General features: G+C 44.5%; 1 protein-coding gene across 1 annotated transcript in view; it reads right to left on the bottom strand.

The window, feature by feature from the left end:
• The window catches only part of Pi4ka (phosphatidylinositol 4-kinase alpha), a 117,762-nt gene that overhangs the window by 64,670 nt on the left and 26,949 nt on the right, over nt 1-26,143 (bottom strand). The window contains exons 7-18 of the mRNA XM_052158274.1: nt 24,101-24,167; nt 19,037-19,185; nt 15,682-15,747; nt 11,667-11,763; nt 10,151-10,342; nt 9,541-9,641; nt 8,837-8,966; nt 7,187-7,319; nt 6,065-6,160; nt 4,912-5,095; nt 3,435-3,538; nt 1,499-1,667 (exon numbers count right to left, since the gene is read on the bottom strand). Of these exons, the coding sequence (XP_052014234.1) occupies nt 1,499-1,667; nt 3,435-3,538; nt 4,912-5,095; nt 6,065-6,160; nt 7,187-7,319; nt 8,837-8,966; nt 9,541-9,641; nt 10,151-10,342; nt 11,667-11,763; nt 15,682-15,747; nt 19,037-19,185; nt 24,101-24,167 (1,488 nt within the window). The remainder of the gene's footprint in view (nt 1-1,498; nt 1,668-3,434; nt 3,539-4,911; nt 5,096-6,064; nt 6,161-7,186; nt 7,320-8,836; nt 8,967-9,540; nt 9,642-10,150; nt 10,343-11,666; nt 11,764-15,681; nt 15,748-19,036; nt 19,186-24,100; nt 24,168-26,143) is intronic.

The following is a 26,143-nucleotide window of genomic DNA, read 5'->3' as shown; positions in this document are numbered from 1 at the left end:
CCTCCTTCAGTGAGTACTTGGTGGGTTAACAGTAATTACTTTACAAAGAACAGGACCCCATCTTTGTATTTAAGAGAGAAGGGAATCCTGGTATTGCTCTTCTTGCCTCTGAATAAGTATTAAATTCCAGGAATCTGGAAATTCTATAAAAATGTGTGACAAGAGGAAGCAGGCCCCAGTAGCTCAAATGGGCACTAGTGCCGACTCCTGTGAGAAAAAAGGTTCGGATACGCTGACATCCCTTCTCTGGTGTTTAGTACCTCCCTTCATCACCAGCACTTTCCCCATCACACAGACACTTAAACCTCTGCTGACCGTAGAGGACAGTCTCTCCAGAGAACTGAGACAGCCACCATCCGGGGAGGCTTGATAAACTGATCAGCAGATAACCGTTGCTGGGGTCCAGAAGAACAAGGCCGAATTATGGACAAGGTCTTAAGCAGGTTTTTTGTTTTTTTGGTTTTTACATCAGCTACTCCTTGTTCAAGACCTTCACAGGAAGGATTCTATGGAGATGTCAACTCAGACATTCCTCTGTAAGGCATCCTTGACCAGCCTCGTTTCAAAGTGCTCCCTGCTGAGCTGCCCTGTTCTATATCCCACAATACCTCTCATGGAGAGGAATGGTCTCTTATTTGCTTAATCCCTCACCTGGAACAACAGCCAGGACACTGGAGCCTACGGGCCAAGTCCTAACATCACCTGTCTCTTGCACACTGGCTACAGCTGCTGTCATCTACTACAGAAACTGAGTTGTAACAGAAGCTGTCTTGAGCCTGCAAAGCCTACAATACTGACAGCCTAGTTCTTTATACTAAGTGGGCTGAGTCTGACTTGTGAGAGTACTGAGCACAGTGGTGGAGCAACTGGGAAAGGAGAAGAGGGAAAATAATGTAAGCATGAAACTGGACATGTGGGAGAGGGCTCTGTGTTAATGGGGAGATGAAGCGGTAAGGGGTGTACCCTATAGGAACATCCCCCAAATAGCCAACCCGAGCATTTTTTTGTTCCTGTGGATCTGCCTTTCTATGACAGTGTGATATCAGATAAAAGCCAGTGTCCCTAATGTTCCAATGATGGACATCTAAGGGCCTCCTCAACACAGGCTCAGGCCGAGGACACCATCAACACCCGCTTCCTCTGAGCACCCAGGGGAGCTGCCCATGCAGACCCCTGCGCCCAGGCTGACACAAGCCAGATTCAATGTTGTGAGGAAGCCATCGCCTTCTTCCCTAAGCACATCGCCGGGGGAAACCTTCCCTTTTTCTTACACCACCTAACAGGTGGAGGCTGTGAGTCAAGTGTTAGCATGTGTGAAGTCATGGCTCAAGAGTTAGCATGTGTGAAGTCATGGCTTAAGCCCCCGAACCAAAAGCAGAGTACATGTAAGACTTAATAGAGAAAGCACCACATTTCAACCAAGGCACTTCGTCCGTCTGTTCGCTTGTTCGCTCGTTCGTTCGTCCGTCCGTCCGTCCGTTCGCTCGTTCCTTCCTACCTTCAGGGCGGGCCCCTTCTCACTGGCCCTCTCGCTGGCTCTCTTCCCCTCCAGCCCCAGCTGCACGAACAGTTCCAGCAGGTTCATCAACAGCTCGTCCACGAGATGCTCCTCCTGAATGTTGGCCGCGATGTTGGCCAGGGCATTGATGACCGCTAGGGAGCAGTGCCTGAAGAAAAGACCAAAGTCACACGTCCTTCCAGACCCTGGGCGGGAGATAGATGCTGGGGGACAAGCTGGAGGGAGAGACACTGGCCTGCCTCACCACACACGAGGAACTCCCACAGACGCTGACAGCCAATCAATGACTATGGCCTCCTGACTAAGGACTGTCCTCTGAATGCTAAAAGCCTACTGAACATCTGAATGTGGAATTACTCGGTTCTAGAATGTTTTGCTTGAGCTGGTTTTCTCCCTCAAATCACATGGAACTCAAGCCTTATCTCCCAGTGATCAGCTTCTCCCCAGTGTTCCCTGCAATTCTGGGACTGATGTCCTCTTCAAGACAAGGTTTCTCGGTGTAGCCCTGGCTGTCCTGGAATTCAGAGGTCCACCTTTGCCACTACCACCTAGCTTGTTTTTTGTTTGTTTGTTTTTTAAAGGTAGGTTTTCACTGTGTAGACGGGGTAGTTTGGAACCTACTATGGGGCTCAGGCTGGCCTCTAACTCTCACAATTCTCTTGCCTCAACTTCCTAAATATTTTATTGTTTTGAGAATGTTGAGGCCTGTCCACGGACACTACAGATGCATGTTTTTGTTCTAGCATTTACTACCCATCAGTGGGTAAATAAATCTACAGAAGTAGAAACTTCAGACTTAAAAAGGCACCTGTGCATCAATGCCAGGAGCTCATACTGGTCAAGAAATTTCACAGATGTATTCTACGAAAGCAGTAGCCAGATCCATGCCTGCTTAGCTTAATGGGGACCAGCTGAGTTAGGCACATTCAAGGTGGTCAGGCTGTGCCTTTCTATTCACTCATACAACTGCACTCTTTGGCAGATGTGCTCTTTGGCACAGGCAGGCTCAGCATTTACTGAGGCCAGGCAGCTGCACTGCTTCCCACTAAACTAACATGGGGATGATCTTAGAGGAAACTTGTATTTAATAATCAAAAACTGAGCCTGGTGACCAAGAACAGCAGTGCCACTAAAGGCCCTTTTCTCTCTCCATCATCTCATTTCTTCCCTCTTTCTCTCTCTTCTGCTGACTCAACATGCAGATTCCTCAGACACGAAGAGACATGGCTCTTCCTCAAGGCATTCCAGGTAAAGTGAGGATGTATTACTCAGTCTGCCAAGGACAACTGGTCAGGCTTTATATAAATACAGAATACTTAAAGACACATCTATTCTCCCAGCCCACCCACCCCTGCCCACACCCAGGCTTCTTTATTTTTAGTGCTAAGAACCAAACCTAGGGCCCTGTACTTGCTGCCAATCGCCGTGCACTGAGTCCCCAACCACCAAATCCTGCTTTTGAAAATCTAGCATAAGAAAAGCAGACTCACATCGATTTTACAAAGCTATTACACTGGTTATCCAAGGTTACACCATCTAGTAAGGAAACTAGACAACTACCTAACAACCAAATTAGGGGCTGGTTACAGTCTTGACACAGCTATACAATGTGGTACCACACAGCTGTCTAAAACAACATACAGGGCAACATTTCAGGTGTAGTTGGCATGTTGCCTAAGAATAAGAAGCAGGTCACTTAGATATGTATTACGGGTTTGCATAGCATGGAAGGGAGAAGAGAAGGGGGCACAGGTGTAGCTTAGCAATGAATGGCTGCGTGAATTCTCATGCTACCTCGTATGTACATTAATTTATAGCATACGGTGCTTCTGTAAGAAGACAAACACAAATTCTCAAAGTTCCCTCTGAGTTAAATGCTGTCACAGTCTAAAGCAATGAGGTACCGAAGAATTACCTGTAGCCATGGTCTTTATAGTCTTTGGTGGCCGAGTATACAACTGAGCTGGCCTTCACACTGATTTGCTGGAAGAGATTCCACACTTCCTGATAAATGTATTGCTGGGAGAGAGCAAGAGATACTGTCACCGAGGGACCACTCCTAGACAGAGAGGGCCCTTCTTGTCATCATCCAGGGAGAAGGCTCTGGACTCTGAAGACCGGAGAGACTGTGCAGGGCACACATGAGGACACATGCAGGGATGTGTAAGTGTCAGGAGGCAGAGACTGTGCAGGGCACACATGAGGACACATGCAGGGGTGTGTAAGTGTCAGGAGGCAGAGCAACACTGTTGCTGCTTTTCTCTTTCCATCACTCAGGTTGGGGACTCAACTCAAGTCACCAGGCTTGTCAGCAAGTCTCTTCACTTACTAAACTATCTTTGTCAGCCGTGTTTACTTTACTGATGTATATACAGGGTCTTTTAATGAAGCTTTGGCTGGCCTAGAACTCACCATATAGAGCAGGCTGGCTTTGAACTCACAGAGATTCTCCTGCTTCTAGTTCCCAAGTGCTGGATTAAAGGTGTACACACCATGCCTGGCCTATTTATAGTATTTATTATTTTAAGACCTTTTTCTTTTTTTGAGACAGAGTTTCTCTGTGCAGCTCTGGATAGACTTGAACTCACAGATTTGCCTGCCTCTGCTTTCCCAGTGCTGGGATTAAAGGTGTACACCACCAAATCTGGCTCTAAGATTCTATTTGAAAGCATGTGGATATGTGGGTGAGTGCATGGGAGTATGTCCATGTGAGTGCAGGGTCCCCTAGAGGCCAGAAGACAGCAGCAGAGCTCCTAGAGCTGAAGCCACAGGAGTCCCTGGCCACCTGATACGGCCTTTCCACAAGGGCAGTGTGTGTTTCTGACCTCTAAGCAACATTTTCAGCCCCTGGTTTTCTTTTTTAGATAGAGTCTTATATACAGCAAAGAATGGGTTTGAATTCCTAATCCTTTGGCCTCTATGTCTCTGATGCTGGGACTATAGCCACGTGTCACGCTGTTTAGCTAAGGATCCATTTCTAGAGCTTTAAGAAAACCCCAAATCAAAAGCAAAAAAAAAAGAGTAGTAGTTATTTAGACCCCATTTCATACTAGCTATACTGATAAGAAATTAGTTGAGCCAGGCGGTGGTAGTGCACGCCTTTAATCCCAGCATTTGGGACGCAGAGGCAGACGGATTTCTGAGTTCGAGGCCAGCCTGGTCTACAGAATGAGTTCCAAGACAGCCTGGGCTACACAGAGAAACCCTGTCTCAAAAAAATGTAGTTGAAATTTCTTTTCCTAAGACCCATAAAACCACTGATCACATTATTCTCCCCATACAGTGCTGAAATCATTGTGAGAGTTTAGGTCTGTTTCAGGTATGTGAGGAGTGCAACCTTACAGTCCTCATTCCCAGCCTCCAGCTCGGCCGTACACAGGGCTCTTGCTTACATTTCCAGTGATAACCAGGCAGCCCAGCTGGTCGATGATGAGCACGTCAAGGGGGGAGGGGGGCTGGCAAAATTTCTGCTGCAGAATCTGCAGAATTGGCTCCATGACCTTTGGGGTGTCCCTCAGAGCCACTGCAATGTGTCCCAAGGCACGGATGGTATGGTCAGGAATCAAGTGAGCATCCCTAGAGGAAGAAAAGAGGAGTTTAAGAGAAGCTCTGAGGGCCAGAGAGGTGGCTCAGCCGTGAAAGGCGAGGCTCACAACTAAAAATACAAGAAAAGCTCTTAGAGTCCCAGCACTCCAGGGGCAGAGGCAGGGGCAGGGGCAGAGGGGCAGAGGGGTAGAGGGGCAGGGGGCAGGGGCAGGGGCTAGAGGGCATGGGGCAGGGGGCAGAGGCAGTTGGATCTGGGTTTAAGGCCAGCCTGGTCTACAGAGTTTGTTCCAGGACAGCTTGAGCTATTCAGAAAAACCCTGTCTCATTGTAAACAATAAACCAAAAACAAAACAAACCCCAAAAACCCAAAAAAGGGAAGCTCTGAGGCAGGCAGTGGTTTAACAAAATCCAAAGAGTGGATTTCCCACAGAAATCCACTGTGGGAAGAAACATTCCAATGGATTCCAAAATCCAATGGAAGAAGCCAGGCAGTGGTGCCGCACACCAGGACAGCTAGGGCTACACAGAGAAACCCTGTCTCGAAAAAAACCAAATCCCAAAAAACAAAAACCAAACAACAACAGAACAACAACCAAAATCCAATGGAAGAAACATTCCTCTGAAGGAGCCGCATGCCAGGATAGCCAGGGCTATACAGAAAAACCCTGTCTCGAAAAAAACCAAATCCAAAAATCCAAAAAAACAAAAAACAAAACAAAACAAAATCAACAACCAAAATCCAATGGAAGAAACGAAGAAACATTCCTCTGAAGAAGCCACTGTGGTCTCCTACCACATTCAGAGACAGAGACCAAGACTGTAACTCCAGCACTGTCATTCAAGACTGATCTGAACCCTCAGCAGACCCAATGCATGGCTGGCTACACTGTGAATAGAGAAGAGGTGTGTGTGTGTGTGTGTATGTGTGTGCAGGCACACATACACACACACAGTGGCAAGCGATGCACAAGAGTCTATTTCCCACATACAGTTACGCACTTGTCGCTCTCCTGGGAGATGTAGAGCCGGTTGGAGAGGCTGGCCAGGAAGGCCTCCACGATCACGGGGTCCACGGTGAGGCCGGCCTTCAGGCACCTGGGGCAGCAGACAGCACATGACACAAGTGTTAAGACAGTGACACACTGTCTTCTGCTTGCTCTGCTCCTTGCTGAGCTCTACAACATTGTAAATCACAGCTCTCAAGTTTGTACTCCAGAAATCTGAATAGAAGTCATTCCAAAGAATGAATCTGAAGACTTACAGCAATAACTTAATCACTTTGCCTATTTGGAAGGAATAGCTTCTTCCAGAATAATGCATCCTAGCTAGTTCCAATCTCACACTTCCTTTACCAACTGACTCAGAGGACAGAGCGCCAGGGACCCATGCATGCAGTCTCCCCGACTCCAGGGCCTCACAAATGTGAAGCACACGCTGTGCCATAAAGCTGCACTCGCCTGGGCTGCACAGAGAATGGGGAATTTAAAAGCCCCTAAAACACAAAATCTTTCTCAGGTGTGTCTTGCATGCCACATCTATTTGGCTCTTAAGGCATGTTGAGCTATTATCTCAATTTGCTTTTTGAGAATGAGGAGCCAGAATTTGATACAAATCAGAAAGCATTTGGTTTTCAAATTGGCAAAACAAGAGCATGAAGCAAAAGACTCCACAGCATAGAAACTTAATCTTATTTAAAACAACAGCAAAAACCTGACTTACATAAAATATTATACAGAAAAAATATAATTACATGTTACTTTGGAAGATGGGCTATGGATCAATCCTTTTTAATATATTACTAAGTTCTTGAATAAACATTTTGAATTTTTCCTGACCAAGAAAAGGAAGACAGCTTTATTTTAAAAAAATAAAAGCAAAACTCCTCTTTTTATAAATATACAATAAACAGAAACAAGCTTTAAACAAAGAGGATAAATGCACTCCTTTTCCATCGCCCAGCCTGTAGCCCTGCTGCTGGCATGAAGCCCTGCAGCCCCGCCCCACTGCAGCCCCGCCCCACTGCAGCCCTGCCCCACTGCAGCCCCGCCCCGCTGCAGCCCCGCCCCACTTCAGCCCCGCCCCGCTGCAGCCCCGCCCCACAGGCCTCCCAGCTGAGCCCACCTGCAGATGTTGTCAATAGCAGTGTCCCGGAGTTGCTCATACATGGACGGCTGGTTCTTTTTGCCCGGCAATACGTTCAGAGTTGGCTCAGAATGCTCATTGGTGACACTAATTTTTATATCACTGCCAGCAACTAGAAGTAAAATTCAAACTGTGTCTGACTCAGCATTCGCTATCTTTGCCTTCTTTGTGTACAACTACAATAACAAGCCTGTCAGCTTTAGCTGGCAGAAGCAAGGACTCAAAACTATCAGACATAGATCTCACCCACAGACTTCCTTTCTTTTCTCCCCTCCTCCCTCCTTCCCTCCCTCCTTCCCTGGCCTGCTTGGAGCTGACTATGCAGGACCAGGCTTGCCTCCTTAAAACACGCACCATCATTCCTGGCTAACTGACCATTTTAGAATCAAGAGCCTGAGACCAACAGGAAGGGTTCAAATAAAAGGACAGGCAGGTTATAAAGTATTAACTGGTAACTCAGCAATATTTTAAAAAATGACAAATCTAGAATACATCTTTTTGGGTTTGGGCTTTTTTTTTTTTTTTTTTTTTGGATTTGGTTTTTTCGAGACAGTGTTTCTCTGTATAGCCTGGCTGTCCTGGAACTCACTTTGTAGACTAGGCTGGCCTTGAACTCAGAAATCCACCTGCCTCTGACTCCTGGAGAGCTGGGATTAAAGGTGTGCACCACCACCACCACCACCCGACTCTAGCATACATCCCAGAACTCCAGAGGCACAGGCAAGCAGATCTCTATAAATTCTAGGCCAACCTGGTCTACATACCAAGTCCCAGGACAGCCAGGGTTATGAAGAGAGACCCAGTGTCAAACAACAACAACTACAACAATAATAACTGACAAATGTGCACATGAACGCAGTTCTTATGCTCAGCGAAGCCCAGCCCTTTCCTGGGAGGTACACTACACAGTCTGCACAGAGCAGGAAAAAGGTCTGTGTGGTTTTGGGTAGTGGTGCATTTGACAGACGCCTGGGAGATATGAGGTCCAATCTTAAATATCTACACTATTCATTAACTAAGTTATAATGACTGATTCAAAAAAAAATAGTTCCCTAAGTTAGAAAAAATTCACAATTATAAATCAAGACTGTTTTTGTTTTTTCTGTCTGCATATCTTTACTGTAAGGACCAGGGGAAGTCTTCTGATGGCCGAGTTTGGGTTTCCTCATCTGAAGGGAAATGATGTCAATGGAACAATGCCCAACATTACTTCCATTAGTGCCTCATACCCAGGAAGCTATTTAATCTACACTAATCACTATTATATGAGAAGCTCTGCGGGCAGCCTGTGTCCCCTTATGTGGCAGTGTTTATGAAACCCCTAGTTCAGTCTGAGGCATGTAAGCGTCCAGTTACTTTCTCAAGAGAAAATTCCAAAACCAAACCAAACCGAACCAAACCAACAACCCAACCAACAAAACAAAAACAAAACACAAGATCACAAGGGGTCTTCAGTGGGAGGCACAGAAAGGCCTGAAACCTCAAGAGTAGGGGATCTGTAGAGAAAGACAGAAGGAAAGATGTAGAGGAGGAAGAATGGGCCCAGACCAGTGCAGGCATAGGACTCAAATAGCTATCAACCCATTCTCAAGGACACGAGAGCCCTGAATGCTGAAGATGAGCTGTTACCTGTGTGGTACTGACTGTGGTACTTATAGAGCTTCACCAGCACTGGGGATGGAATTACCAGAAAGTCTCTCAGAGATGGCATCACTGAATGGACCACTACCGGGAACCTTTCACACAGGCGGCCCAGACCCTGCAACACAACATCAAGTCATCATACTGTCTGGAAAGGACCACCTATAAGGCCCTGGGATGCTTAGCCCTTCTGATGTCTGAGTCTCACCTAAATGTACCAAGTCAGTCACGGTGCTGACTTTTCACCAGTCAAGGCAACATACATACACACACACACACACACACACACACACACACACACACACGTATGTATATGTATATATGTATATATGTATATATACACAAAGTAGGTTGTTATACAGATAGCAGGTGTGGAGTCAATGGATCTATAACAGGTGGGAGCCTTAGCCACACAGAACTAAACACTATAACAAGGGCATCTTTCTGCGAGGCCCTGTGGTGTGGCCTGGACTGGAGGCAAGGCTGTCTCCTGTCACGGAGGACTCCAGGTCCTCTTCAAGGCACATGGCTCTTGGGTACCACTCACCTTATATGGGGCAGCTTCTGCTTAGTTCACAGCAAGCTCTACTCAGACTTTTTTAAGGGCACTTGTCTCTTGCTTGATACTGGAGAATCAATTACAGCCTGAGAAACAGTCAGGCCAGGGCAGCCTGTGAATCACCGAGACTCACCTGTAGGCAGCAGATCAGCAAGGGCAAATGGGCAATGATGACCTTGCTGGATGTCTTGGACTGCAGCTTTTCAGACAGCTTGATGCAAAGGTTTTCTGCACCTTAATTTAAGATCAAAAGCAGATACAAATGATCACCAAAGCCCAACAATCAGAAAATATGCTCTTAGTGACTAATCAAAGGACTCAGTGAAGTCCTACAGAAAGGCCTGTTGCAGGTACTAACAGTGACAGGTAGCATCGGGGCTTTGCAAGTATGATGTGTTCTTACTGTGTTTTCTATGCTGGCTGGGACTCCTTCGGTCTCAGTGTTGTACACTGCAAAAACGCTTCCCAGCCTCTCTCACCCTGGACCAGCCTCTGACCCTACAGTTATAAACTTCCATCTTTCCAGAGCAAATTCTAAAGCACCATCAAAAAACAGCAGAAAGACTGCACAGGCTCAGCAGCCTTAGGCTCTCCCCTTTCTCCCAGGTCCACTGTCTCACAATGTGGGACAGAACAATAAATGTCTGGGCCAAGAGTTCTAGAAGTTACTCTGGGAAAACACAGAAAGGTCCTTTGGGTAGGCCCAGACCTCAGGGGATGCAGGGAGGTGGTTTGGGACTCACCCTGCTCATCCTTCACAGCCCACACCATGAGGTCCACACAGGCAGCATTTGCTTGGCAGCGCAGTTTGAGTGGGCTCATGTCGCTGTGGATCCTGTCTGCGTCATGCAGAATCCTTTGGAGCTCCCCCTGGCTCATGTTGAACTGCTCCAACACAAAGTCATGGGTCTCTTTCACAAAGGAGGTGGGCAGGTCTGTGGGAAAGAAAGTTTGGGATGGGGCAGGGGACAGTCGCAGATGGAAATAGCTATACAACAACACAGGTGGCAGGTGCCAATGGCGAAGGATGTCCCCCCTCAACAAAAACAAAGGTGACCTCTGAAGCTGGCTACTGTGGGTCTAAGAATGCCTAGAGGGCCAAGCATGAACAGGCTCTGTCATAGTTCTCCAAAAATCATACACTTCATAGGTCAGAGGAAAAGAATTCTCCTGGTAAGTCAGACCTAGGCTTTTGGGTTGTTTTGGTTTGGTTTTGGTGGTGCTGGAGATCAATGCAGGTGCCCACACTTGCAGCCAGTGCTCTATCACTGAGCTGTACCCTGCGCCTACAGCAAACTGAACTGCAAACACATGAAATGCTTCAAAGCATAGGTATCATCAAATGAGATCACTTTATTGACAACAGGAAATACTTAATGATATATTTGTCTAACAGTGACAACAGAAGAACAGTCAGTGGTTGCAAATGGAAGCTAATTCCTGGGTCTGTGGAATATTCAAATATTTGAGACTTCCCATCCTTGGACTCAGACACTTTAGAGCTCCAGTGATAAGCCTCGCTCAGACCACTCACAACGAGCTGAGGAGGCTGAGGACTCTAGGACACCACTGGGCTGGCTGTCCCCGAGTGACTCCTCAGTAAACTCAAACCTCTACTGCTGGGATCCCTAGAAGACTGTTTCTCAGTGGCACTCTTACTACTTTAGATTAGAAATAGTTAATTAAATTATAGTGTATCTATATCCTGGAATACTATTTAGTCATCAAAACATATTTAAGAGGAACATTTAATGATAATTTTTGAGAGTACATGAAAAATTATTAAGATATATTGACTGTGAGTTAAAGCCACAAAGCAAATACCTTTTCCCCCCTAGAATATCTAAATTCAATGATATAAAGCTGTATGTACAGGACAATGATACAAGGTGTGTAGTAAAACATACTGGGAAATAAACCCAACTCTTAGCCAACATTGTTAGTATTAAATACATCGGGGACAGATTTTTTTTAAAAATAATTTCCTTATTCCTTCTAAATTCAATCATGTGATTGTGTTGCTCACATGTGGTCTTTTATTTTTTGAGATAGAAGGCTCTTGTTATGTAGCCCAGGTGGTCTCAAACTCATGGGCTCAGCCCATCATTCCAGGGAGCTAGGCCTACATTCATAAGCCACATCACCCACAGCTGGCTTTCACATGAGATTTTAAATTGGCATCAACGACATCAAGCACCAGCCTGTAAGAATGGCGAGGGAGCCCATCCTTGGCTCACACCCATGTCCACCAGTCCTTACCTTTCATGTGGTACAGAGTATCCCGAAGCATCTTGAACATGGTCAGGTAGAGGGGATCACTGAAGGTTGTATAGTACAGGTCAGCACTGGGATTGGCCTGCAGGGGAAAGAGGCACAGGGCCACAGACCAGAAACTCTTAGACCTCGGTTGGTCTTGCACATAGAGGCCAAGCAGCAGCCGTACTGAATCTTTGTGATCTGAACTGAGCACCTACTTACTAAGACTTTTTAATTACTCTCATACATTTAATTACTCTCTTCATCCTCTTCAGTAAAAGGCAGAAGCATACAGGTCCATGCACTACCCTGGTGTCTACAGGCAGGAGCTATACAGAACCATAAAACAACAAAACCCCAGCAACTAGTCACTGTCTTTGGCCTGATGTGGGAAATGAAGGAAGTGAAAGGCAAGCATGAGCCCACCAGGCCGGGCTTCTAACACTACCCACAGCCTCTGTAGGAAGATACTATAGCACGGCACTTCCAGGGTTAGCCTATATTTTATAATTAAAATTAATTTTGAATCTTTCTTTACCAATCAAAATGTAGTTCAGGTAAAAAAAGAGCCCTCAAGACAAAGCCTAATGAGTTAAGATGCAGTCCTCAATGTTGAGTTCTGTCCCCACCCTCCAATACCCCCCACACTGCCAACACAGCATAGCTGTAGGCATTTTGTTCCATACCTGCCAGCTATTTCATACTGTTGCTGTAATATGCCTGCCAGTCATTGACATAGAAAAATAACTCAACTCAGAGCAGTGTCATGCTGATCTCATATCCTGTTGTGTCCTGCATGCTCTGTACGAGGTTTATTAATCTTAAGAGATTCTATAGGCTGGAGAGATGGCTCAGGACCTTTGGAAGAACACTCACTGTTCTTCCAAAGGTCTTGAGTTCAAATCCCAGGAAGCACACAGTGACTCACAACCATCCATAATGAGATCTGATGCCCTTTGCTGGTGTGTCTGAAGACAGCTACAGTGTACTTACATATAATAATAAACAAATCTTTGGGCTGGAGGGAGCAGGGCTGGAGCAAGCAGAGGTCCTGAGTTCAATTCCCAGCAACTACATGATAGCTCACGACTAGATAGTTGTACAGCTACAGTACACTCATACACATGAAATAAATAAATAAATCTTTTAAAAATAATTCTACAAAGGTTTATGTAGAATAATATGAACTGTTATGTCTAAAATGGCTTGAGTTAGAGCTGACCACTGGGCAGCACTTCCTGCACCTGTATATGAGCTTGTTGTGTTTTTCTTTTCTTTATAAGGCTTCCCTGAGAACAGACTGGTTCCACATTTAGGCTCCTGAGTCCTTTTTGTGATCCTGATTGATTAGTCTTGGGTTGTGCATTCAATAACTATTCTTGCTTAACTGAGATCAGTGCTCATGTTGTTGGTACAGTGGGCCCCAACATGCGCCATCTGGATATTTTTAGCTGAAGGGGGTGGAGGAGGCATGGAGTAGAGAGTCCTATGGAGAACCAAGAATGATGAGGAAGGTGTGAACTCACAGCATAGTATCAGGAAGACACTGACAGGAGTTGTGGACTGAGGGCCAGGAGAGTCTCTGAACCCTGGCCATCCTTTCGGTAGTCCTTACAGCACTTGGCAGGGCACAGATGAAGAAACAGGCAGGGCAGACCTGAGAGCAGTACAGGTCTGTCTACCACTGTAGGTTAGGTAGTGTGCAGTGGTTCTGTAGTCATCCATGCTGCCCGTCCCAGTCCAGCTACAACACTCACTAGCTATGGACCTAGCATTCTCCAGGCCTATAAGCTGGTTTGCTATTTGCAAATGAATAATATGTTTTATATTTAAGGTCAACATCTAAAACTCCCTTTTTTTGAGTGGGGTGTTTGAAGCAGGGTCTTACTGTGTTGCTCTATCTGTTCTGAAACTAATTACTTAGACCAGGCTGGGGTCTCAAATTTACAGAGATCTGACTGCTTCTGCTTCACCCACCAAGCCATTGAAAATTTCTTCTTGTGTTTAAATTGTTAGCTGGTGGTGGGTGGGGGTGGTGGCAGTGGTGGTACACGCCTTTAATCCCAGCACTCTAGAAGCAGAGGCAGGTGGATCTTTGAATTCAAGGCCAGTCTGGTCTATAGAGTGAGTTTCAGAACAGCCAGTACTATACCAAAAAACCCTGTCTTAAAAAACTAAGAACAAAACAAAACAAAACAAAAAATTGTTAACAAACAAAACTACCAAAATCATTCTGGATCACTCACAGGAGAAAAGGTTCCTAGGATGCCATAGTAGCAATTTTCCTCAATTAAGTTTAGCCCTACTGGGCTAAAGAGATGGGTCTATAGTTAAGGGCACTTATTGCTTTTTTAGAAGACCTGGGTTCAATTCCTAGCACCTTCGTGGTAAATCACAACTGTCTGTAATTCCAGTTCCAGGGGATCCAGTGCCTTTTCCTGGCTTCCATGGCCACCAGGAAATGCAGTACGGACATACATGCTGCTAAAACATTCACACATTGAAAAAAGATAAGCCCTAAAGGGGATCTCCAGAAAGCCACAATTCTTTTTTAGGACCCATATGACTTCATTACAGGTCGTATGTAAACAGAGTAAGTCTCTAGATTAGTAGTTCTCAATCTGTGGGTCATGACCCCTTTCAAGGTCACAAATGAGATATCCTGCATATCAGACATTTACTTCACAATTCATAACAGTAGCAAAATTACAGATATCTAGTAGCAATGAAAATAATTTATGTTTGGGGGGTCGCCACAGTCTGAGGAACTGTTTTAAAGGGTCACAGTACCAGGAAAATTGAGAACTACTGTACTAGGTGTCAGCCTGCCAGTTTCCAAGCCTTGGCTTCCTAGCATGCCCTCAGCCATGTTTGACTATTTACTGGTAAAAGACCTGGGGTTGGAGAGACGATTCAGTGGTTAGTGCTGATTGCTAGTCTAGAGGACCAGGTTTAATTCCCAGAATTCACATGGCAGCTCACACTTAAGTCTGAAGATCTGTAGAAAAGCCCCAGACTGTAACTTGGAATTATGGGAACTGTGTCCCTTAGGACACACAGCATGAACACTGACATCAAAGTCTATTGATGGCAAGTGAAAGCAGAAGGGGCAGTTCAAGGGTCACTGAGGACCGTGAGAGCGCTCTCTCTACTTCAGGCTTTATTTAGCCCAGGGTTTCCCCAGTCTGTTATGTTACACACAAGAGAAGAGACATGCCAGTTTAAGTAAGGAACCTGGGACTAGGGCAAAAATGCTTAAGCAGCGTGCACATGCAGGCACACGCGTGCACACACACACACACACATATACACAGCACAGCACAGTAATTCTACTCTGACTCATCTCCACTAAGACTTTGAAACTTCCCAGAACCCAGAGGTAATGACTTTATAATTACATCTGTAGACCTTGGCTCCAAAAACATTTTTTAAAAGTCCCTCAGATAGCCGGACAGTAGTGGCACACGCCTTTAATCCCAGCACTTGGGAGGCAGAGACAGGTGGACTTCTGAGTTAGAGGCCAGCCTGGTCTACAGAGTGAGTTCCTGGACAGCCAGGGCTATACAGAGAAACCCTGTCTTGAAAAAACCTAAATAAATAAATAAATAAATAAATAAATAAATCCCTCAGACATGTACCACTTAAAAGTCAGGGCCTGCATGTCCCTGTAAGTACACCCGCAGCCTAAAGAAGCACCACAGGAGAAAGGGAGATAAACTCCAGACCCAGGCGGCCTCCAAGCTTCCTAAGCGTGTGCCATGGGCACCTCAGTTAACCTTCGTGAGCCTTTCAGTTGTGAGATGGAACACAGACCACCAGTCAGAGGAACTGTGTGGTGACATAATTAAGAGTCAGGCACAGGTAGGCAAGTGGTGGGTGTTTGGAACTAAGATTAAGATAAACTAAGCACTCACTGCAAACTCTCCTTCACTTTAACCCTCATGTGAACAATTCATGCTTGCTCTTTGCAGATGTCAGTCAGGCTAATTTCATGGTAATGTCCTCAGAAGGTATGTACCTCCATCACGCTGGCTACAATTGCATCTAAGGATTTGAGAACAGGCTCCTCAACGATCTTCTTCACCTGTCAGAGAAACAAAAACCACATGAAGCAACTTACAAAGCCTGGAATGCTAGCTTCTTCCGCCCAGTGACAAAGACGCTGATAGACAAAACCCATAATAAGCTGAGGTGGGGCTCAATGGCAAGGGACATCTTAGCATGCCCAAAATGCTGGGCGCCAAGAAAACAGCCAGTGGCTGGAAAGGTGGCTCAGCGGTTCAGAGCATTTGCAGCTCTTGCAGAGGAGGAGCCAGGTTTTGTTCACAGTACCACAACTGCTGACTCACAACTGTCTATAACTCAAGTTTGAGAAGGATCTGATATCATCTTGTGATTTCCATGGGTATCAGTCACATACATGGGGCACATACATATATGTAGCTAAAGTATTCACACACACAAAATAAATAAATAAATATAAAACAAATTTAAAACATAAATGAAAAAGAATCCAGTAAACGTGTGGTGATAAATGTGATGAGAAGCATTTCAACAGCACATCAATTGAACAATGGCCGTGCCGTATGCACAAGGCACCTCACTGCTCGAGCATCATCTGGGACTTTTCTTATGAGTGATGATAAAAATAAAGGAAGTGACTGACCAACTCCCTCAAAGTTACCAAGGTTAGATTCTTTTTTCCCTTTTTTCCCCCCTGATTTTTGAAGGCAGGGTTCTTTGTGTAGTCTTGGCTGTCTCTCTCTGTCTGTTTCTCTCTCTGAAACAGGGTCTTACTATATAGCTTTGACTGGTCTCAAACTTACAGAAATTCCCCTGCCTCTACCTGCTGGGATTAAAGGTATGCATCATCACATCCAACCTCATTTTACCTTTTGCTTTTGAGACAGGGTCTCACTCTATATCCCCAGCTGGCCTCCACCTCACTGCAATCTTCCTGCTAAAGACCCATGCAAACAATGGCACCGAAGCTGGCTGTGGTCACTTCAAAGGCTACCCAAAGAAACTCAAGTGAGAAAAGCTTGGGGTTTATACTAACACAGCAAGGAAAAGCACTGCTTAGTGGCATCTGAGTGCTTGGCCTGAGCCTGACCTGCTCTGGACCTGCAGAGTCTTGATATACACAACGTGTGTCTCTTCTGCATGGAAATGTAGGACACCTCCATATACACTCAGTGTAAGGACTAAGGGAAAAGCATCACAGAATGTGGTGAGTCATGGAGCACAGCTGTGCCCTCCCCAAGAGGACATCCCAGATGGACTTGCCAATGGTTCCCGCCCACCCCACAGCTGGGAGGAGGGCACAGATTCTCGAGAGGCCTCGCTATTCCTCCCACATGGCAATGCTGCACATGGCCTAGGGAAAGGGCTAGAGTATTCAGAGACTGGGAAAGCCTGAGAGGCGGGGAGCCCTCACTGGGGTCTTGGCTAAGGCTTTCCAGGTGTGGTGGGTTGGGGGAGGGAGTATTCACAACCCTGTTTGCATCCCCCAACCCCTCACCTTGGCTCTGTAGGGACACCCAATAAAGTCACTGATTCCTAGAGTGGACTTTGTCAAAATTCTGCTTCGGTGTCCTTGGGACCTGGGGAGGAGGGGCAGACATTTCCCCTGCTTGACATTTCCCTTAGGGAAGGAATTTTACTTCTCTTCCTTCAGTAATTTGCCAGTTCGTTACATCTGTTTGCCTAGAAATAATGGTACATACTGAGTACCCCATGCCAGAAATCTGAAATCCCAAATATTCCCAAATCCAAACTATTTTTATATCAATATGTTGCCCCAAATGGTAAATTCCACATCTGACAAAATTATTCAAGACATTGTGTAAACCACGCATGTGGCCCCAGGTACTCCAAAAGCCGTGATATAAGAATAGCTCAGAAGTTTGAGTTTGGCCTGGGCAAAAGAGCAAGTCTATTTAAAAGAAAAGAAAACGATAAAATAACCTTTCATATATATAAGGAACATGGATATGAAGAACAAATGAATTTCATGCTTAAACTTGGGTTTCATCCTAAGATCATGCATATGCAAAATTTAAAAATCTGCTAATGCCGGGCAGTGGTAGCGCACACTTTTAATCCCAGCACTTGGGAGGCAGAGGCAGGTAGATTTCTGAGTTCGAGGCCAGCCTGGTCTACAGAGTGAGTTCTAGGACAGCCAGGGCTACACAGAGAAACCCTGTCTCAAAAAAAAAAAAAAAAAAAAAAAAAAAAAAAAAAAAAAAGACCCCAAATCCTAAATGTTTCTCATACCAAGCTTTCTGGATAAAAGATATTCCACATCTATCCCAAGCCTTTCTTGTTAAAAAAAAAAAAAAAAAAGGAAAGAAAAGAAATTAGAAGCTTCTGCTGGGTCGAGGGCACCAATCTGTAACTAATCCTAGTTACTTGGGAGGCAGAGAAAGGAAGACCTGAAGTTCGAAGCCTGCCGAGGTGAAACGGCTGTGACTCTGCCTCAAAAGTAAAAGTATGCTTTTGTTTGGTTTGGTTTTGGTTTTAGGTTAAGTGAATACATCATTTTTTATGTTATAGTAATACATAATTTTGATATTTCTAGGCATAAAAGGATATGGAAAATGAGAATTCTTTTATTATTTGGATGAATAGGTTGTGAGCAGATTTTTATTAATAAACTTGGGATTGTTGGAAAAGTACACATATTTTTTCTTGTATCTGTCATCAAAACTGTTTGCTATTTCAAAAGCCTCATACAGAAAGTATGTGCAAGGGATAATACTGGTTTTAAGTTGTCTATTAATGTAATAATGTGTTTTGCACACTAAACTTAAAATTTTACAAGACTGATGGAAAGATTGAATAGTAGGTTGAGTGGTAACTAAAGTGAAATTTCAATTTAGAGTTGTGACTGATTCTAGGACTGCACTTGAACCAACATTTTGCTCATTTTAAGGCCCTGTGTGTTTTTAAAGAGAATTAATGGAGCACCAGCCTAAGGCTGTTCAAATCTGGACCAAGAGACCGGAACAAGGGGCAGTCCTCACTCCTCCTCCTTCAACCTCTGCCAAGTGACCACATCTGCACGGAGGACCGGGCACGCCACTGCCACCCATCCACAGGCTGCCTAGTTTTTGTGTTTTGGCTTTTTCTAAGGTTAAAAATATAGCTCAATGATAGACAGGCCCTAGATTCAATCACCAAGCAATAATGTCAACCAGGCATAATGATTTGTGGCCACCTTAGCCCTTGGGAGGTATACATAGGAGGGTTGTAAGTTCAAGGACAGCGAGGGCTACACAGCTCACAAAAAAACAAACAAGCAACAGCAGAAGCAATAAGTCTTCTGCTGACCGGTTTTTCTTTGACCTATTTACCCATCAGAGATTGCTCACCAAGTTTAAGAGTTCTCGAAGCATTTCCAGTGGAATATAGAACTCCTTATAGGTAATGCCATTGAACAGGGGAGAGATAGAAAAACTGGAGCTGATGGTAGAGAAGTAGTATTCGGGCTCCAAGGCAGTCCCATCAGGCAGGCAAGACGCTGTCAGGAGAAAAACCAAAATAAAACATAGAAAGACATGGCTGACCCAGTAATTCTGAGAACCAGTGTATATATTTTCTTTATTGACATTAATATTCCTTTTTATCCCAAGATTCTCTGAACTCACAGCAGTTCTCTTGCTTCAGCCAATCAAGTGCTGGGAGATTGCAGGAGCGTGATTACAGGAGAGCTTCCACAGCACTCCTTGGTTGTGAGGGAGGAAGGGCTTACGTGGGCCACTCCTATTCTGAGGGTACAGTCCTTCACAGTGGTGACAGCAGGGCACTGGAGCCTGCTTGTCACAGCAGGGTGAAGCGGGGTGTCAAGTTCTCCTTGTACTTATGTTTTTAAAGGTCTGCATGTGCATGTCTCCATGCACTGCACACGGGCACAGGTACCTATGGAGGCCAGAGGACAGCATCTGGTTCCTTAGAGCTAGTTACAGGTGGCTAGAGTCACCACCATGTGATGATGAGAACTGAATTCATGTAACAGCAAGCGCTCTTATCCACTGAACCATTCTTCCATTTTCTTGTCCTGTTTTGAAATTGAGAAATAAAGACCAGACCACCAATCCTTGAGGGGCCAGGTGCCTCATATCAAAAGCTCAGATATGATACTATTTTTTTTTAAACCCAGACAATAAAACTTAATCTGGTATGGGATAAAAGAGGGTAGAATTATACCTTTTCAAAGCTGAGAGATAAAGTTTAAAGTCCACAGGGTTCCCAAAGATATTTTGCTACCAATATTAGAATAAAAATGTAATTATAAGTTGCAAAATTTGAATAATTATGCAAGCCATCCATAAAAAGGCAATTCCTGCATGAGCTCATTTCTACAGAACTCTTAGAGAGCTCATATCAAAGATAGAAAAATGGTTGCCAAGAACTAGGTAGGAGGAAATGGAGCCTTTTGGTTTTATAAGATAAAAGTCCTGGGTTTGGATGTTGGTGAAGGTGCACAGTATTAAGAACATCCTTAACAACACTCAACTGTCACTTACAAAATGCTTAAGATGGAAGCCACAAGTTGAGTGGTGGAACACACCTTCAAATCCCAAAACTGTGGAAGCTAAGGCAGAAGGATTCAGAGTTTGAGGCCAGCCTGTACCACATAGCAATCTCCAGGCCAGCCTGGGCAACACAGTGAGACCTTATCTAAAAAAATAAAATAAAATTATATATTACATACACACACATGTATGTATGTATGTATGTATGTGTATGTATGTGTGTATGGTATGTATGTATGTATGTATGTATGTATGGTATGTATGTATATTCCCAACACTTGGAAGGCAGAGCTAGGAGGGAGGCCTGTCTATGTCATCCTGAGTTACAAAATGAAACCCTAAAATAATTGAATAAAAATTTTTTTAAAAAAGAAGTCAACAAAGAAAAATAAAGGAGAGAAATTTTTCAAAATAAAGTGAGCACCTATCACTATTAATAAACATAGTGAATTAATCCCCTAGATCCTAGCCTTAGGAACTATTTAGTGCCAGACTACATGCCAGACTATAGCAAACAAAACATCCCTCCTATAGTAACAGCATTTGCCAGGACCAGCAGAATCACTGCTATGGTAAGGATGGGGTAACCTAAAACATAACTTCCCTTGGATCTGGCTCTGACTCGTGTCTTACTTTGAACCATCTCCATCATTTCAACACTAGGTAATGTTCTGAACTTAGTCTTGCATCAGTCTGGCTGTGGAGTTACAGACATTTGAAGATAGGAACTTAGTGGGACAGGAAAATGCAGCTGTCTTTAATTGTCACTGTTGAGAAGTAACTTATAACAAACTTATTTTACATATTGAGATAACATTGAATGAGCCCTTCATAGGGCTGTCAGTCCTGCTCCAACTTGGGGTCTGTGCTGGCTTGAATGAGAATGGCCCCATAGGCTCATAGATTTGAATGCTTGGTTCCCAGTTGATAGAACTATTTGGGAATGATTAGGAAGCATGCATCACTGTGGGTTGGCTTCGAGGTTTCAAAAGGTCACATGAGGCCCAGTCTCTCTGTCTCTGTGAATCTCTCTGCCTTCTTCTACCTTTCCGGATCAGGATGTAAGTTTTCAGCTCCTGTTCTACCATAATGCCTGCCTGCCTATTGCCATCTTCTTGATGGCGATGCACTCAATCTCTGAAACTGTACACAAGCCCTCAATTAAATACTTTTTTTCTTCCTTCAATTTCTTTATGTGTATGGATGTTTGTTTCATGTGTACAGATGTGTACACCACATGTGTGCCTCCTGGATCCCCCAAAACAGAGATTACATATGGTTGTGAGCTACAATGTGGGTTCTGGCAACTGAACCCAGGTCTTCTGCAAGAGTAACAAGTACTCTAATCACTGAGCCCCCTTTCCAGCTCCAAAACACTTTCTTTTATAAGTTGCCTGGTCATAGTATCTCTTCACAGCAATAGAACAGCGACTAAGGCAGATGTTAACTTTATACCTCTCTGAAAAATTCACCCAAGACCCCAATGCAAATGATGGATTAAAAAGTCATTTTTAAAAATTTTTGTTACTTCAATTATGTGTATGAATGTAAGTGCCCACAGTGGTCCCACGTGTTAGATCCTTCTGGAGCTGGAGTTACAGGCAGTTCTGACAATTTAATGTGCATGCTAGGATCAAACTCAGGTCCTTGGGAAGAGCAGTGTGTGCTCTTAACCACTGAACCATTGCTCCTGCCCCTAGAAAGTTAATATTAAGACATTTTATCTGAAAACTATGATTAGAAAAAAAGGAGGTCTAATATTGTCATATTTAACAATGACAGACAGCCCAATGTGGTGACTTATATCTATCAGCTATTTGGAAGGGTCAGCCAGAAAGACTGCAAGTTCCCAGCCAACATGGGCTACACTGTAAGATCAAATTTCATAATAATCAAAGCTACTGGAAAATAGCTTAGTGGGAGAGCATGTGGGTTCAATCCCCAATACCACAAAAATACATACTGGCAGACAGTATCAGTCTATCAAGAACCTAGGAACCTGTTTGATTTTCCAGTACGAGAGCACAGAAGCAAGGTGCAGGTCAGACAAAATCTAGTGCTACACCACTGGCAGCACACCGTGGCTCTAAGGTGGGACACCAGCCAGCAACAGAAAGGGGAGTTTGGAATGGAACCTGGAATTGTGATGCTAGAGAGCTAACAAGAGTACTGAGACAAAGGAGGAAGCAAGGGGAGAAGAGAGGTTTAAAGGTGCGAAGAGAATCGCTTCTCAGCCTTTTGGCTAAGATCAAGTGTAAAGGTGCGAAGAGAGAAGGTAAAGAAGCTGTGTCCTGGCAGCAGACACTTCTCAGGCAGACACCATGACATGAAAGAAAAGAGCTCTATAAATGAGCTGGTATACGATGGTCACGGGTGGAGGCGGGAACCAGGGACCTAAGAATTGGTCTTACCTAAGAAATATGGAATAAAAATTACATATTTACAGAGCTGGGTATGGTGATACATGCTGGTAATCCCACAACTTGGGAGGTAAAAGTAAGAACACAGCTACAAGTTCAAGACCGCCCTGCTCTCCCCAACAAGATCCTGACTTGGGTTAAAAAATAATTGGAATTAACATTGAAAGATAGCACTGCAAACTGTGCTTTTAAAGAATAACCATCTGAGCCAGGTGTGGTGGTGCACGCCTGTAATCCCAGCACTCTGGGAGGCAGAGGCAGGCGGATTTCTGAGTTCGAGGCCAGCCTGGTCTACAGAGTGAGTTCCAGGATAGCCAGGGCTACACAGAGAAACCCTGTCTCAAAAATTCAAAAAAAAAAAAAAAAAAAAAAGAATAACCATCTGTTGTTTTTTTGAGAGAAGGTACACTTTGTAGTGCAGGCTAGACTTTAATTAGAGGTCTTCTGCCTCTGCTCCTCGAAGGCTGGCACTATAGATGCATGCCACTGTGCCGAGCAAAGTAATTATTTAAGACACGTGGGGCTGTAGCTCAGTGAGAGACTTACTGAGCACTCACAGGCACTGGTCCAGCACCACCAAATAAATTAAACATGTATCTGTTGCTGTGGGAAGAATGCCAGAAATGGGACGGACTTTACAAAACCTAGAAGTGAAATGGGGGTGTGCGAGCAAACATTCAGGAGACATTGTAGGCTACTGCATTCCTTACAAGGAGGCATGTTTCTGTTACTATGTATACAACCCTCTGCTCCTGAGCTGTTAGCAGAGAAGATGGCAGACCAGCCGAGAGAAACGCAGGCTTGTACAGACAGCATTATTTGGGTGTCTTCCCATTCAGGTACCTAACAGACATGTTTAAAGTATAGCAGTCACCAAGAGGAGCTCCTCTTACCAAATCAGGGATATTTACATTACAGGTAGAAACAGACTTAGGGTCCAGAAGATAGCTTTTTGGGTTAAGTGAGACTTTTAACTGGATGAATCTAGCCATTAGTTCTTAAACCCACATAAACTGTTACATATAATACTCTCACATCCAAGTGATACTATACACAAAGTATCTATAATAGTAGATAACTACTCTCTTTCTTTTCAAAATTTCCTCCTCTTAGAATAGCCTTGAAATATGCTCTTTAAGAAGTTTACATCACTTTGGCAAGATGGCTTAGTGGGTAAAGATCCAAGGCTATAAATGACAATGAAGTGTGATCCCTGGATTTCAGGATCCAAAAAGAAAACCAGCTCCCCAAATCTGACCTTTCTTCTCCATCTGTGTGCCATGGTGTATACACACACACACACACACACACACACACACACACAGAGTTGTGGGTTGAAATTAAATGGAAATGAGTAAAAGCTCACCACTCTAAATGCATGCTAACAGAGGGTCAGTCCCAGCATCCTTAACATCATAAGAAATCACTGCGAACCTGTTATATGATAACAGATCAATACTGGTATGGAGGTGAAACCTACCTTCAAAATAGTGAAAAGCAGATCCTCCAGGGGAGCTGGGAGGGGGTACACCACGTTCTGGGCTGACCTGAAAAAACACAAGGTACAGATCAAAAAAGGCTGCTGGGAACACAATCACTCATTCCAGTACAGGTCTCTCTGCCCACCTGATGTGCATACTCGCAGGCCAGTGTTAAGCCTTATTCCCTCGCTGAAGTCTACTGCTGCCACAGCATTTTTTGCTATATATTCTATCACCAGTCTAACTATCTATTTTGTACTTGTTTGCTAAGCTGAATCTTCCTCCCACCTTTTTGGAGGGACAAAGCCTTACTACTTAGCAATGGCCAGACTGGAATCTGCTATACAAGCTAGGCTGTCCTCTGTTTCCTGAGTGTTGGGATTACAGGCATGCAGCCTGACACCCAGCTGCATTTTTTAATACTTTGGATTATTCTTTTTCCATGACTCATACACACATGTATACATGCACACATGTATGCATGCATGTAAGGTTTTTGAGGAGAATGGTGGTAGCTACAGAACCCCAGAGTCTTATACATAAGATCCTATACCTCACTCCTCAAAGTGATATATCTTTATTTATTTACTTTATGTTTCATGTGTGCTGGTGCTTTGTTGAACACATACCTGTGTGAGGGTGTCAAATCCCTTGAAACTGGAGTGATAGACAGTTGTGAGCTGCCATGTGGTGCTGCGAGTTGAACATGGGTCCTCTAGAAGGGCGGCTAGTGCTCTTAACTGCTGAGCTATCTCTCCAGCCCAGCCCCGATTTATACTTTCTTTAAAAATCAAACAGCATCTTGCCATCTAGCCTCAAGCCTGGTTCTCCTGTTGCAGCTTGAGGAGTACTGATTGGGAATGTAGGCATATGTCACCAAGCCCAGTTCAGTTATACACTTCTTTATTTTCCAAAGAAACAATTTATTCATTATTTCTATGTGTAGTTGTGTACCTGCCTGAGTTTAGTTGCACTATGTGTAGAGAGGAGGTCTTGGAAGCCATAAGAGACAACTGGATTCCGTGGGATTGGAGTGAGTCACCTGAAGTAGGTGCTAGCAACTGAACCCAGGTCATATGCAAGAAATGTAAACACACTTAACCTCTGAGCCCCGATTATATGTTTTGCTGGTATGTTTGTATGTGTATGTATGTGGATGTTTCATTTGTATGAAACATTCATGTGTATGGTGTATGTGGAGGTTAGAGGACAACCTCAGGTATTATCTGCTGCAAGGCCATCCATGCATAGCCTTTCAGATACGCTATGAGCCCCGCCTGATATATATCCTAGAGCTACATAAAGTGGGCATGGATAATCCTAGCACTAGAGTGACAGAAGCAGGAGGATCATGTTCAAGTTCATTGTCACAGCAACTCTGAGACCAGCTGGGTTACAAGTCTCAAAAACAAATAAAGAAACAAACAAAAACCCCCACACCTCCCCCCTCCAAAGGAAATTAAAAACAAACCACTAGGAACAAAGTTTGGGAACAAAGCATTCTACAACTATGAAATCATTAACAATCTTCCCCTCCAACACAGGATTTCTCTTTGTAGCCCTGGCTGTCCTGGAACTCACTCTGTAGACCAGGCTGGCCTTGAACTCAGAAATCCACCTGCCTCTGCCTCCCAAGTGCTGGGATTAAAGGTCATTAACAATCTTAAAAAGAAGCCTGGCATGGCAGCGTCCTCCCATGCTCTCAGAACTCAGGAGGCAGAGGCAGAGTGTGCGTCTGAGGCCAGCACATATGCAATGAGATCCTCTAAAAAACAACTTGTTTCACACAACCCTAGGGACTTGATCTCACCAGGTATGCTGGTGCATGCTTGGAATCCAAGCACCAGGAGGGTAAGGTAGGAGGATCTGAGCCAGTTTGAGGCCATCCTAGACTGTGGAGTGAGCCTCTAATCCTAATTTAAAAAATAAACAAACAAAAAAGGCTTAGATGAGATCAGTCTTAAGCAAGTGTGGTAGCTCACATCTGCAATCCTAGCACTCACAGGGTGAGGAAAGGGGACCACAAGGTCTAGGCCATCTAA

This window comes from Apodemus sylvaticus, chromosome 15 (genome assembly GCF_947179515.1).
Source record: "Apodemus sylvaticus chromosome 15, mApoSyl1.1, whole genome shotgun sequence".
NCBI classification, from domain to species: domain Eukaryota; kingdom Metazoa; phylum Chordata; class Mammalia; order Rodentia; family Muridae; genus Apodemus; species Apodemus sylvaticus.
This window is presented reverse-complemented; position numbering and strand designations above follow the sequence as displayed.